At 38.0% G+C, this 16,312-nt stretch overlaps 1 protein-coding gene across 2 annotated transcripts in view; it reads right to left on the bottom strand.

The window, feature by feature from the left end:
- GTF2F2 (general transcription factor IIF subunit 2) overlaps nucleotides 1-16,312 on the bottom strand; it is a 158,571-nt gene that overhangs the window by 23,861 nt on the left and 118,398 nt on the right. For both annotated transcript variants that reach the window (XM_045476925.1, XM_045476935.1), the window contains one exon: nucleotides 6,576-6,675. In XM_045476925.1, coding sequence (XP_045332881.1) covers nucleotides 6,576-6,675 — 100 coding nt within the window. The remainder of the gene's footprint in view (nucleotides 1-6,575; nucleotides 6,676-16,312) is intronic.

Genomic DNA, 16,312 nt, shown 5'->3' on the forward strand with positions numbered 1-16,312 from the left:
TGGCAGACAAAACTATGAAGTTCCTGTCTCTTTGAGTTGGTGGCTGCATGCTACAATTACCAAGGAAACCTGAAAAATTTTAAGATAGTTGGCCTCCACCGTAGATCAATTAAAATCAATCTCTGGAGGTATTTTTCTTTTTAAAAAGCTTCCCAGGGGATTCTAGTGTACAGCTAGCACTGAGAACTATTATCTAGACAACAGAAGACAGAATTCCTTATGAGAAAGGGCCGAAAAGTGTAGACTACATGTGAGAAGGCTGTGAAATTTACACATGCTAGATGATGTCCACAAAGCCAACGAAACCACATACAGAAGCATCCTTACTTGCAGAGATGGAGGGAGCTGGAAGGAATCTAACATATCAACTCATTCTATGTATGTCAATCTGTAAATTGTAAAATGTACTATTATATTAGTCTGCATGGATATTTTATTTTTATTTTTATTTATTTTTTTCAATGTTTATTTATTTTTGGGACAGAGAGAGACAGAGCATGAACGGGGGAGGGGCAGAGAGAGAGGGAGACACAGAATCAGAAACAGGCTCCAGGCTCTGAGCCATCAGCCCAGAGCCCGACGCGGGGCTCGAACTCACGGACCGCGAGATCGTGACCCGGCTGAAGTCGGACGCTTAACCGACTGCGCCACCCAGGCGCCCCTGCATGGATATTTTTTTTTTTAAATTTTTTTTTTTTCAACGTTTATTTATTTTTGGGACAGAGAGAGACAGAGCATGAACGGGGGAGGGGCAGAGAGAGAGGGAGACACATAATCCAAAACAGGCTCCAGGCTCTGAGCCATTAGCCCAGAGCCCGACGCGGGGCTCGAACTCACGGACCGCGAGATCGTGACCTGGCTGAAGTCGGACGCTTAACCGACTGCGCCACCCAGGCGCCCCCTTGCATGGATATTTTAAAGCATACACAAATAAAAAAACTTAAGGACATGAAATAAAAACAAGCATTATTAAGAGTAAGCTTTAATTTGTCAAAATTGTAAAATACATTTTGGTTTTGTTCTGAAAATATACTATTCAGTCTTCACATTCTGGATGCTTGTTTTTAGGTGAATTCCAAATTATAGTTGTTTTTTCTTTTAAATAGTAGCTTTGTACCAGCAATAGCTAATACAACTTAAGGTCCAATACACACGCAAAGGTAAGGATCACTATGTCAGTTATCTTCAACAAGCCTTCCGCCCCAGGCCTCGGGGGTGGTGGCAGCAGGGGACCTACAGGTTACACTTCCAAGAGTCCCCTGCCAGCTGGTTTCCAGCTGGGGCCCTGCCAATGGGAGAATGAAAGGAGGAGGAGGGGAGATTTTTGCTTTTTTGTGTGTGTTTTGTACATCTCCAGCAGCAGCAGCTTCCTCGTCTCTGGTAACCGACGCCCCTCCCCCTTTTCCAACTCCAGCCCTTCCACGTTGTCTTGGTAAACCATCTGTAACCAATTCCCCACGTTGAATCCCTTCCTGCTGGAATATCTGGAGTTGTTTTTGTTTCCGTGATAGACACTAACTGAATCATCACTGAAGACAGGGATGACAAGTCACATTTAAAATGATACTGCTAATTTCCTTTTTGGAATTCCAGGGCCAAGTTCTTGTCACGTCAGATTACATCATCATTGTTTCTACCTCACACAGTGACTGATAAAGAGGTCACTTTAGATAGAAGCATCAGTTTTTCCACTTTCTTGTTCACATATATGTGCTTTATTAGTATATTATCTTTACAGGTAACTTTAAAAGCATTTGTTCATTTTGTAAGACTGAGTTTAACTAATAATAGGTACTATAATATAAACCTCTGAATTTAGCACCAACCCTAAAAAGCTGAAAGCAAATGAAAATGTGAGGTGCTTGGAAGTACCACTGTCAAACCATCAGTGTTATAAAATTCCTACTCTTCTGCTGAAAAATGACTAGCACAGGGACTGTGTGAGGGTGCTAAGGTCAATCCACAGTATTTCTAAAGTTCAATTTCCTTCCTTTATTACATGAAAAACAAGATAAATACAAGCTCCAATATTTCTCCCCTCACTCAATGGGCCCTCCCGTAAATCCTACTTTGACAAGCCATTATTTCCCAAAGTTTGCTTTTACAAACACTTCAGAGGATGGGGGAAGATAAATTTAATGTTCAAGTGCATACAAAATATAGACTTAAACCAATTCCAAGGTCCCTAATTTTAATATATTACAGTGTCCATTTTGAAGAGGATAACATAATCAGAATCTACAAGTTCTTTTAACACAGAATCATTTTACACAACTCTTTTTTTTCCCCCAGAAGACTCTCACAAAATTGGTGTTTCAAAACTTTGAAAAATGTTGACCCACATGAACTGGTTTCAAGTTTCAGAAATGTAATGAAGATGTAAGGTACAAGAAAACCACTTATAGTGAAACCTAACAAGTCATACCTTACAGGTAAGGCAAGAGTTCTCAGGGCCAAGTCTTTCAAGGAAGGAACATTCTAAATTATAATTCTAATCATATATTCTTTTTGGCTCAATAAATGCTTCCTGAATGGCAAGTATGGTAGGTATTATATCCCAGATAGTTTGTGAACTAAAGAAATAAATTTGAATTTAATGCTTAGAATAGCTCCATGTACAAAGTGGGAGCTCAAATATTTGGAAATGATGGGAATCTACCCCCAAAACTGAGAGCACACTGTATAATACTGTATGTTAGCCAACTTGACAATAAATTATATTAAAAAAAAAATGATTACGTATGTGTTCTACATACAGTTGACCAGGTTCGGACTACATGGATGTTTTCAATAAATACAATACTGTAAATGTATTTCTCTTCCTTATAAAAGAGAAACTATTTTCATAATAACATTTTCCTTTGTCTAGCTTACTTTATTGTAAGAATATAGTGTATAATACATATAACATTCAAAATATGTGTTAATTGACTGTTTATATGATCAGGAAGGCTTCCAATAAACAGTAGGTTGAGTTTTTGGGGAGTCAAAAGTTATACATGGATTTGAGTGTGGAGGGTGAGGTGGGGGGAGAAGTCAGTGCCCCTAATCCCCACATTGTTCAAAAGTCAACTGTATTTGTAAATTTATCTATGTGCCATAGGTGGGTGGAAAAGATTCCAGGGGTAAATGCAAGGTGGGTTCTTTCTGATCAAATGCAGTAATATAGTTTTAAAAATATCTATGTCATTTTCCAACCTCTTTTTCAGTTTTGTAGAAAATTTTTTCCTTACATTTATCTTTAAAATTTTATTCAAAGATCCTCAACTGTTACAATGAAATACCAGACTTCATGTTTATGTAGTTCACTATGCTTGAAATGTTTGAAAACATTTCAACATGATACTGAATTTAAAATTTTTATTGAATGTCTTGATTATATACCCTCTAAGTCATTCTTGTTGAATTATGTTAATGTTTCTCAATCTTCTAAAAAGTCAAAGTCTCCTTCTAATAAAAATAACAAAAGCTTTACACTCTTTCAAGTTTATTTATTTATTTTGAGAGACAGAGCACAAGTAGGGGAGACGGGCAGCAAGAGAGGGACAGAGAATCCCAAGCAGCCTCTGAGCTGTTAGCACAGAGCCCCATTACGGGCTCAATCTCACAAATGGTGAGATCATGACCTGAGCCAAAAAGCAAGAGTCAGACGCTTTACTGACTGAGCCACCCAGGTGCCCGACAAAAGCTTTATACTCCTATAGTTGATCTTATACTATAATACTGAGGATGTTTTTAAAATCTACATAAGTGCCTCCATTCAATCTGATATACTCCCATGGGGGAAAAGAATTACTAAATATTCAAATAATGCAATGTGATAGATTATAGTCAATCTTTATTTTTATATGAACAAAATCTTTCCAAAGATTACTATATGGCTCATTACTATAACTACATTAGTACAATGACTCACCAATGCTATGACAACCATAATGAAGGTTGACACCATGAACTGCCACTTAATGTTAAAAAGTCTTAAGGTAGATGTTTTTTATCATTATGTCCCAATAAGAAGTTCAGAATACAATGTATTCATACTTGTACTAAAAAGAAAATAATATAAAAACATCCTAAAAACATGAAATTAGGAATATGTCTTCTATACCTACCAGGTGGATATACTGCCAATGCTGCTAAGAATATGAACTTTGATACTAGCAAAGTGCCAGCTCTGATTGATTTTTCTTTTGGTAGGAGATCATCATGGCTAGGTACTAACACTCCTTCCTAGCTTTCTTACCTTCCTTTATTCCAATGAAAAGCTTTACTGCCCACTGTAACAATTCAATCAATTCACACTCATTATGATGATTCCAACAATTCAAAAAGACTTTATACAGAAGAAAATTAGAATAAAATCATTCTAGCTCCTACCGTCCAAAAATAACAACTGTTAAAGTATTTAATCTTAAGATTGGACACTGGTTTCCAACCTTTGCCTGTCTTAAACAATAGAGAGAAAACACTACTGTATATCTAGCTTTGGGTTTCTATGATACATCCTTAGATACAAGACTGCTGGGTCAAAGGATATATCCTTTATACACAATATATCCTTTTACACAAATTATCAAACTTCTCTCCAGAAAGGTTAGATCTCCTTATAGCTTATGGAAAGTATGGTCTTTTGTTGTCCTTACTGTGATAAAGAAGAAGCCAGAAAAGTAGACTTTTATTTACGTGTCTCAATCAAGAGACAACATAAAATATCCCTCTTGGATTATCAGACACTGATTCAGCCTGTTCTCTTCTTTTAATTTACGTTTCCCCTAACGCATAACCAGAGGCTGTGAAATGAAAGCCTGGCTGGATGCAAATGAACTTTGACTTGCTTTACTTAATCCACATAGTGTAGCAATTTTTAAAGTCTGAATGTCTTTAAGAAGAGGCATGTGCACTCCAGTTCATCACAGTCCCTACCATTTCACCTTCAATTTCAGCATTCTGCTCACTGAAGATGCCTAGTTGGCTCTGTAGGCATTTGCTACTTCTCATGTAAAATAACTCAAATATCATAAAGTAGTGGTTTGACAGATACTAATCTGTGACACCTAAATCTGTATACTTAAGGCCAGTCTTAAAAAGGGATTCTTTCTTCCTAAATACTGTATATCTAGACAAATGTTAAGCAACAAAGTAGGACACAAGATATCAACTGTTAAGTATTACTGCCCTTAACTTAGGCTTCACTGTATTTTCAGAAAATCATTATATTTTCCTTTACATCTCCAGTATTTCAAGACCCAAAATCCTTAGCCCTTTTAGTATTGTTAATGACCTGCAACAACATTTAACAGCATGGCTCCCAAACCAGACTACCTGGGTTCAACACCTGAACTGGTTAATTAGTGACTTGTGTGACCTCAAGTAAGCTAACCTCTCAGCTTGTATTAGTTACTTCAACTAAAATGAGGACAATAGCAGTAATTACTTTCTAGGGCAGGTATGAAGACCGAATACGTTATTACGAAGCACTCAGAACAGCGCCTGGTACACAATATGCATATTACATGTGTGTATATAGCGTAGCACAGCATAGCATAGCATAACATAACATGATATATATAGTATACACAAGATATACTTCAATAAGAATGGTTTAAAAACATATACAGGCAGTCCTCACTTTCCATGTAGTGTGAGACCATAAAAATGCCCATAAAAGTTGAAACTATGCAAAGCAACCTTTTTTTAAAAAATTTTTTTAAGTTTATTTTTATTTGAGAGAGAGAGAGAAGAAGCAGGGGAGGGGCAGAGAGACAGGGAGACAGAATCCCAAGCAGGCTCCGCACTGCCAGCACAGAGCCTGATGCGGGGCTTGAACCCACAAACCACAAGATTATGATCTGAGCTCAAGTTGAGAGTTGGACGTTTAACCAACTGAACCACCCAGGCTCCCGGAAACTATGCAAAGTAATCTTTTTTTTTTTTTTTTTTTAATTTTTTTTTTTTTAACGTTTTATTTATTTTTGAGACAGAGAGAGACAGAGCATGAACGGGGGAGGGGCAGAGAGAGAGGGAGACACAGAATCGGAAGCAGGCTCCAGGCTCCGAGCCATCAGCCCAGAGCCGGACGCGGGGCTCGAACTCACGGACCGTGAGATCGTGACCTGAGCCGAAGTCGGCCGCTCAACCGACTGAGCCACCCAGGCGCCCCTATGCAAAGTAATCTTAATAATCAATGGGAGGAATTACCATTGTTGCAAACTTAAAATTTCTTCTCGATACATTAAAAAGTCCCATAAAGGTATAGAAAAGTGGGAAAAATCAAACTAATATTAAGTACACTGTAATTTAAAACATTGGAAACACTGAAAAATGAAGTGTTTTATTTCTTTGAAAAATTTATCAAGAGTATTTTGAACAGTGGTTGCCTTCTTCTCATTGTTTAACTTAGGATACACAGTGAACATCTTCTCCATGTTTGCCAAACTGTCATATTCTTTCCTCAGTCTAGATAACTCAAGCACCTAATAGCAGGTACATAACTGCTAATGTCCTTTTAAAACCTAAGAGTCTACAAAACTTAAGAACAAAGATATAACAGAATGAAGATAGACATGAAGACTTACATTGTATTGATGATTAGCAACAGGCTTATAATTAGTTGTCACCACTTTGTCCAGTTGCTGTGATAGCCTTACAGGTTTGGAAGATTCTTCTATTTGCAATCTGAAAAAAAGAAGGCATTGTCAACAAACTTATTTATTAGAGGGAAACCTGAAGAGTTATTTCTACAATTCTTCTTACTCAGGAATACTTAATATATTAAAAAGTAACCTCAGAAGATGTACTAAGCCTTAATATAATACTTCAAAAACACACTGAATGTGTATGACAATAATGCAGAAACCTGAACATAGGCTAAACATATAAACTATCTCATAATTCTACAATTTGCTTCTAATTTTTCACTGTATAGTCAAGTCTTAACTACTAAAACCAAAGAAACTAACCAGCTTTAAATTTCTGGGGAAAAAAATCTACCTGTAAAAACGAACTGTCTTAATTATATGGCATTAAACTAATCAAGTGATTAATTCAAAATTCTATTCACTCGATAAAAGATAAAGATAAATAGAAAGATAATATGTTGACACTAAGGTCTAATGATTGCTTTATTAGACAGCAAGATATAGAACATTTCCGCCATCAAAGAAACTTCTCTTTGACAACACTGGTATAGAATGCAGACCTCCATCTAAATTAAAATATAACTCAAAATACCACTTTTGGGAAAAGCTATAAACATATGACTTTAAATACTCTTGTTAAAAGAGCAGGAACTAAAAATAATTTTCATTTAAAATATCTTTAAAAACACAACTCACAGTGAAAAAAAATTAAAAAAAAAAAACACAACTCACAGTATTAAAAAGTACCTATTTTTATAAAATTCTTATTATTTTATTTCTTGCATGAAGTTATCTATTTGCTTCTGCCTGTTTTAGGTATGTAACACCTAATTACTCAGAGGAATTTAGATATATACCAGTTGCTTTTTTAAGTGGAAAAGTTATAAATATTACAGGTTTTGATTTCACCGTGATTCCCGAATTCGATATAGTAATTCCTGTGTTCAAACACACATATTTAAATTCTACCAGTTATTTATAAATCCCAGCATGGAGCACAGAGCCCAATGTGGAGCTTGAACTCATGACACTGGGATCAAGACCTGAGTTGAGGGGTACCTGGGTGGCTCAGTCAGTTGAGCATCTGACTCATGATTTTGGCTCAGGTCATGATTCCAGGGTCATGGGATCAAGCCCTGTGTCAGTCTCCGCACTGGGCACGGAATCTGCTTAAGATTCCTTCTCTCTCCCTCTGCCCTTCTCCCCCAACTTGCGTGCTCTAAAATAAAAAACAAAAAAAGACCTGAGCTGAGATCAAAAGTCAGATGCTTAACCCACTGAGCCACTCAAGCACCCCAAAATGATTATTTTTTTTTTTTAATTTTTTTTTTTCAACGTTTATTTATTTTTGGGACAGAGAGAGACAGAGCATGAACGGGGGAGGGGCAGAAAGAGAGGGAGACACAGAATCGGAAACAGGCTCCAGGCTCTGAGCCATCAGCCCAGAGCCCGACGCGGGGCTCGAACTCACGGACCGCGAGATTGTGACCTGGCTGAAGTCGGATGCTTAACTGACTGCGCCACCCAGGCGCCCCCCAAAATGATTATTTTATGAAGCGTAAGAAAAGTACTCTAGAAATATCTTTAGAAACTTACTGTATATGTAACCATAAATCATACATACAATGTTACTTTGCTTTTCATGAGCCAAATATACTTTCTATGAACCAGGAAGAAAGTACTAGCTAGAAGTCTAGAAGGGGGGTGTCCACCCAAAGATGGACTTGGACTTCTATTCCTTCAGTAGCCTCTCAACTGCTCTTGGACAAAGCACCAGCTCCTTCATAGGAGTTCATGTCCCTCTGGGATCTAGTCCCTGCTTATCTCTCCAGCTTTATCCACATTCTCTCACATCTGCATCCGACAGCATGCAGCTGTGCCATGACCAGATTTCAGTAGAAGCCTCTGGCTGGCAATCACTCAGCAAGTGTTTACTGGGTGCCTATCTCTGCCAGGCACCGGGTTAGAGGTTGGGAATGCTGCAGTAAAGAACAGACTTACTACAGTGGAAGACCAGCATTAAACAAATGCTTACCTATAACTCATTAACTGCAGTACTAAAATGGAGCAGGGGACTGGTATTATGACAGCTGATTGCATGATGCTATGAAGTAAATATTAACCCCAGTGTGTGCACTTGAGGGTAAACTAGAGCAGGACTGCTCATGCTTTTGAGAGGTGAGGCAAGGGGCACTTGAGTGGCTCAGTCGGTTGAGCATCCAACTTCGGCTCAGGTCATGATTTCATGGCTCTTGAGTTCAAGTCCCATGTCAGGCTCTGTGCGGACAGCTCAGAGCCTAGAGCCCGGAGCCTGCTTTGGTTTCTGTGTCTCGCTCTCTCTCTGCCCTTCCCCTGTTCACACTCAGTTTCTCTCTCCTTCAAAAATAAACCTTAAAAAAAAAAAAAAAAAAAAAAAAAAAAGAGGTGAGGCAAAAAGACTGGGTGGAAATGACTCCTCCGAGCAGAGAAGACGTCTCGAAGTGACTAAGAGAAAAAAATGATTGAAGACAGGTGTAGGGATGTTTACAAAGGGTTAGAACTAGGCATGTATTACCCCTTGGGGGGGGGGGGGGATCAAGCAGCAGCCTGTTTCTGAAAACCTTTGTGTTCTAATCCTAGCCCTATCCTTACCGGAATCAGTTCTCAGGGGTTTGGCCTCTGTTAAATGGTAATCTATCTGTTATGCTGCCACTAAATTGTCTTCCCTGTTTCAATCATTGCACTCCATAATTTGATCTTATGAGACATTCAAGGAGGGAGGCATGTACTAGCTCCTTCCTCCCACATTAAATGATTGTTCCCATTACTTCACAATTTGAAAATTCCTTAGGGTTTTAGTTTGTTTAGGTAAGTGTGTCTTTATAAGTGGTAACTTATTCCTGTCATACTCTTACACTTGAATTTATTTGCAGGCACTGCATTCTGATTCAGGTTCAGGTGGCATACTTTCCTTTCAATTCTAGTGCAACAGCTCTAAAAGCCAATGCTGTCATCCACAGAGGGTCATGCCGTTTTTATCCTCAAAGTATTTCATCTCTTAAATATAGAAAGGAAAACAGTGAATTAACTTTTTAAAAATAAAGAACTCATATAAAAACTTAACCTTCCTATTATGTATTTAAAATGTCAACTTCAAGGGTTTTAATTAAAAGGGGGTATCTTATGATTTAAGACTCAAAACGTTAATCTAGGCACTGAAAATATAACATATTTTTAAAGAACTAAGTCTTAAAATACTTTAATAAACCCGAATAGTTTAAAATAGGTTGGCAGGTTCTTTACCTAACGTAAATAAATTCATCTAACATTATCTCATGAAGTGTTGAAACAATTTGCAACTCCATTTCACCACTGAATAATGCACTTAATTAAACATCAGGGACCTCAACATGCCTTCAAAGTCTTGGTTTATCTGGGTTTGCACAAAATAACATAATTTGGAAATATTTGGTTTGCAAATCTGAACAGCAAAGTACACACAGAGGTTGTGGGCTGGACTGAGAGCAAAGTAAGAGCTTCAATGTCCTAGAGACTTAAAAAAAATGGGTGTTAACTTTTTTCAGGAAAATTTTAAATATGGTGTTATTTTAAAGAAACTGTAACAGAAAAAGCATATCCTGTGATCATTTAGATGCAGGCAGGCCTTGTTTTACTTTTGTTTTATAAACCATTAAAAAAATACTTATTAGTGCTAATTACTATCACCACTTCAGGACAATTTTGAATATAGTACTTCCATTCTTAGAAAGCTCAATCACTAGTTTTTCTGGAATTATTAGCTAAAGAGCCAGTTTTATCTCTTACTTCTTCCCATCAAATTAAAAGGTCAAAGGCCACATGACCTAAGAGCTGAAATACTAACAAAACAGTAATAACTATAACAAGTGATAATAAACACCTACAAGGCGCTTACTACGCACTGGAAACAGTGTTAAAAGCTTTATCTACATCACCTCCATCTCACTGTTTCTTCATAGTATGCAAAAATAGAACTGGAACTCAGATCCTTTTTTTTCTTTTACTCCAGGTTTCAAGCAGTTAATTTATAGTCCCTCACAGTATACAGTCCCTTCTATACAGTCTCCCAAAAGGCCAGATAGCAGAATAAAATCTCTAATTAAAATTTTGTTGAGTTTAGTTCAAAATAAGTAATTCTCCTTGACACTCATCAATCTGCCTGCAACAAGCCCAATCTCTCTCTCTCTCTCTCTCTCTCTCTCCCTCTCTCTCTCTCTCACACACACACACACACACGAGCACATGCTCCTTTTCCACACTGAAAAAAAGACTCCTATTAAGTTAATGTCACAAGTCATTAGGCTACAATCATGGTCCATAATCAATCACCCTTATCAAAATCAATTAAAGATCTCCTTCATTATACTTTATATAGATTTATGTACTATGCTGGGGATCGATTTTCACATTATTTAGTGTATTTCTGAAATATAAAATCCATGTTAAAAAAATAAGAATAGTAGCATCTCCAAAATAATTTAAAAGATGAACACTGGCAGATTGGGGAAGAGAAGTCTATAAATTTTAGTCAACAGATCCTCTATTCACTCTCCTTGGGAAGTACAGTGCTTCCCTTATTAAAGTAACAATAAATATTTGTTAAGCAAATGAAGAAATGACACCATTATTGGACAGTTAGATCATGCAGGGCAAGAACCACATTAAGAAATCCCACATTAATGGTTGATTTGATACATGCAGACTATTTTCATGACTAAGTGGAAAACCCTAAGTAACACCACCTTGGCTAATCTGGTTATCAACTGTAGAATTAAACAACTACAAAAAAAAAGGAAAAAAAACCAAACACTGAACAACAAGTGTTTCCACCAGCAGCTGCCAATGTAGGAGTCATTTGTGTTACAGCTGTATTTGATTGCAACTTATGCTATTCTTAAAATGACAGGTTTCATAAAAGGAGGTGTATTTTCTAAGATTTTTATTTCATTTTTAAAAGGAGAAAGTAAGGGGTGCCGGGGTGGTTCAGTCGGTTGAGCATCCGACTTTGGCTCAGGTCATGATCTTGCAGTCTGTGAGTTCGAGCCCCACATTGGACTCTGCTGTTGGCTCAGAGCCTGGAGCCTGCTTTGGATTCTCTGTCTCCCTCTCTCTCTGTTCCTCCCCAGCTTACACTCTCTCTCTCTCAAAAATAAAGATTAAAATTTTTTTTTTTAATAAAATAAAATAAAAGGAGAAAGTAAGCAGTGAAAGAGGTAAACAGTGCCTCTAAGGGGGGAGAAGGAGGCTGACATTTGCAGGGTGAGAGAAAGAAAGATCTCAAGGCAAGGAGAAGCAGGAATAGCAGTGGAGCACCAGAAGCGTCTATGAGCGAGAGCACATACATTTGGCCCAAAGTCAGATAACCAAAGGGAAGTTTCAGAAGAAAGCCCAGCTTGGGAACAGGCAAACAGAAGGCTGGGAGAAAGGCCAGGTGAGGTAATAACCAGGTGCACACTGAGCTGATTTACTAATATGAAAGGTTCTGGTGACATTTAACACAGTCCACTTATAGGAAGTTTTAAATATTCTGAGAATAGGAGAGGGAGAGCTTCTTGGAGGACCAGAGTAATGGAGTTATAGCGTTACCTGGCAGGGCTGTTCAAAGGATTAAAGAGAGTAAATATGAAATTAAATAATTTAAGTGTCCCTTACAAATATTTACTATTCGTAAGCTTTATGAAAACACAAACCTTCCTTGTGTTCCTAGGGCCTAGAATAGGCCTGCAGGATAATTGTGTTGAATAATAAGTGAGAAGATAAAAGACGAGAATAAAAGTTTTAGGCTGCATTCAATCAGGAATGGTAATCTGGTTGTCAAATCATGAGATTTGCAGGAATATATCTAACATTTAGATCTGACATTTAAGAGAATAGGCTTAATAGGTTTAATTTTCACTCTGTAGGAAACAGACACTCCATATCTACTTACAGTGTCTAATATAGTAGCCAATAGCAAAATACAATTATTTAAATTAATTTAAATTAAAACTTAGCTCCCCAGGCACACCAACCACATTTTAAGCACTCAATAGGTACATGTGGCTGTTGGCCTACATAGTGGACAACATAGAGACAGAACACTTCTATCACGGCAGAAAGTTCAACTGGAGAATCACAAAGTCAAATCTCTACAGGAGCTTGTCCAGTGGAGTAGGAAGCACCAGTGAGAGCTAGGGGCTGTGGTGAACTGGAAATAGAGCACATGCTCCATCCTCAGTGGGCAGTTAAGTCCTTAGCACTTACTTGTTAGTCTGTAGGAATACAAGCAGAGTATTACCAGATCTTCCAATTACTCAAGAAAACGCAGTCAGATTTTTAAGTGAAAGCACTTATTAAACAGTGCCAACTAATTCAATTTTTATAAAGGGCAAACCCTTCCCCTCCCCAAACGAAAACAAAACTCTCAATACCAAAAAACACATATACTGGCTCTACCAGGCCACTAGTTAGCAGCCCTCAAACATCTATATCCCAGGGGTTTTGTTTGCTTTTTGGAAGCAAAGCAGCAGCAAAGAATTAAGAATTCTTTACTAGAAGCCGGAAAGTCATGACACAAGTAATAACCACTTGCATAAAGACACCAGTTTTGTTGAAGGACCAGCCATTCCCTCCACCTCCAATCCCACGCCCCTATCCTAAGGAGAATCCGTGAGCTGGCGGAGATGCTCTCCTAGATTGTTGCTAAGGGAGTGCATTCCAGCCAGTAAGCAGACTAACAATCGAAAAATATCTCCTAAACAATACAGAAATTAGACCGTTTTCGGCTCTTTATAAAACTGGCAATTTCATATGATTCAACCTAACCGCTCCTGCTAAATGACAGGCTTAACACTGAGTTGAATTCTTTTACACGAGAAAAGAATTCAAATCGCTAACTAAGTCCCAGCATAATGGTGACTTACCCATGATCATACAGTTTGTCAGAAGCAGGGCGGGGGGTAGGGGGGAATGTATGATACCTTGTCCAGGGCTCTTCACCTGTATCACAATTACATCTTAAATATAATGAAACAACCCAGATGTCTTTTCAAGTTGATAAGCATATACTGTCCCAATTTAAAATGTTTATAGCTATTTGAGAAAATATCCTATGTCCCAAAATATGTCCATTACATTAGCTAGCAAGGTACTCAGAAGGGGCCTACACTCCTCAAGGAATGATGACTCACACTTGGACTTTGTTTTCTCCTAGATTCTGGTTAGAAACAACAGTCACTGACAAGCTTTTGGTATGTGTTGAGTAAGGTAAAATAAACGACTGTTAGTGTAATGAAGACATTTTGTAAGGGTCTTGTTCTTGTTTTCTAAATTACTGCCTAATTTCTATTTTTCACTGAAACACCACAAGACTGTCAATCTATTATCAAATTTTCACTGCTCCAGGAAGAGTGTGTCACCAGCATTTCAGAGAGTATCTATCGCTGCTAAACAGTACAAAGTCTCCACTCGACAGTCCAAAATATAAATATCTTGCCTCCTGCCAAAACATTTCCACTATCTTACATAGTTTATCCTTTCATATTCTTTCCTTATGTAATATATTTATTATCTTAAACTTGAAGGCAAGTTCATCCAGGGGATACCTTTAACTTAAGCAGTAGCATTACTTCTAAGTCACCAGAGCTCTGGTTGAATGCAAGTACAAAAGACACCCAAACTTGTAGGAAGGGGGCCAGGAAGACAGCACACACAACAACAACAACAACAACAACAACAACAACAACAACAACTTCTTATGAGTCTAGAAAACAATAGGATGTCTAAGGTTTGCATTGCTTGAAGATTTTGTTCAAATAATTATAAATTATGGTCACTTGCAACTTATCCATTATAATTTTTTTTTCCTTTAGTCTAAGTTAGGCATGCTTTTTTAATACCATCTCATGAAAGTAAATTTCTTTTCACCTTGGAAAGTTTGGATTTCAATTTAAGCATGTGATGGGGAAGCAGGAAGCAGGCAGAAAGGAAAGAGGGGACAGAAGGGAGGATAGCTTTTATTGGGAGAAATCCTCTGCTACTTACACTTTTTTTTTTTTAATGATTATTTATTTTTGAGAGAAAGACACACACAGAGTGCGAGTGGGGGAGGGGCAGAGAGACGGAGACACAGAACCCAAAGCAGGCTCCAGGCTCCATGCTCTCAGCACAGAGCCCGATGCAGGGCCTGAACCCACGAGCCACAAGATCATGACCTGAGCCAAAGTCAGCGCTTAACTGACTGAGCCACCCAGGTGGCCCTGCTTATACTTTTCCTTTTAATCATATACTCTAGTCACTATTTTAGTACAGGCAAAAAGTAGAAATATATGAGGGGAAAAGACAAGGTTACCTAAGCAGGGACCATTTATTACTTCTCAATACAAGATCAAAAACTAGCTACTCTTCCTATGGTAGAAGTGAAATTATCCTAAACTTCAATGGATGGTGAGTGACAAAAATAATTCTACTTCATTCTTTAAGAACTTTTCATTTTAGGGGCGCCTGGGTGGCTCAGTCGGTTGAGTGTCCGACTTCAGCTCAGGTCATGATCTCACAGTCCGTGAGTTCAAGCCCTCAGTTGGGCTCTGTGCTGACAGCTCAGAGCCTGGAGCCTGCTTCAGATTCTGTGTCTCCCTCTCTCTCTCTCTGCCCCGCCCCTGCTCATGCTTTGTCTCTCTCTCAAAAATAAACAAAAACATTAAAAAAAAAAAAAAAACTATTAAGATTCACTGAATTATTAGATGTTGTCAAATATTTTCGGATTTCATCTTTAGGGCACTCAAATCAATGTCTCATATATGACTTCCAACCAGTAGTGACTAGAACATGTATCTAAGTTGAACAAAAGTAGAAAACTACATTTGAGTAGAACATCGCTTTAAGTTATACAGAAAATTCATAACCATTCTTAAACTAAGTCTCAAAAATTATCTTTCCCTGTCTTCCTCATCATATTAAAATATGATTCAAGGAGGTTTTATAATTTTCTTCCCAGAGGACAGGGCCATCTTTAGAAAAACTGCAAGGTGGGTACAAATGCATGGAGTAACTGTTTTATTCCTCACCTTCCCTTCATTGTGTCTATTTTACTTTGGCTAGTGTCCCTGTTTTTCCTCCTTGACCTTTTTAGTTGGTTTTCTCTCTATCTTCTATCTAGAGATTATTATTTCAAATACATTATTTTACCCCAATGACCAAATAGGCAAATGCCACAGGAAATATTAAGCAGTAACACTTAGGCCCCTTTCTACCCTGTAACCCCTAAGGATTCGTTTAGATTTTCATATCTGAAAGAATGCTGTGCCCAACACTTACCTATAATGACCCTCATACACTTCTGTGCATGCAGTGGGTTAATTTAGCACTTAGCAATCTTCCTGACACCACCATTTTACTCATGCAACTCGGGTTTCACCATCTATTTCTTCTCCCAGATTACTTAGGAAAACAGAACATAAGTTTTGCCTAAGTACTAGTTCTAGAAAGTCCTGCTGCTTAAAGGCTCCCCCTACCAGCTAAGTAACGGACTTCAGCCTTCTGCTTCCCTGCGGATTCTCCACGTACAGAGTTGAATGACTCAGAGGAATGACTGGATGAGAGAGCTGTAGGCCAAGCAGTCACCATGGCAGTTCAGTGTGATATACTAGGGAACTGCCAAGCCCTTGAATATTCTCGAA

This window comes from Leopardus geoffroyi, chromosome A1, assembly GCF_018350155.1.
Source record: "Leopardus geoffroyi isolate Oge1 chromosome A1, O.geoffroyi_Oge1_pat1.0, whole genome shotgun sequence".
Taxonomy (NCBI): domain Eukaryota; kingdom Metazoa; phylum Chordata; class Mammalia; order Carnivora; family Felidae; genus Leopardus; species Leopardus geoffroyi.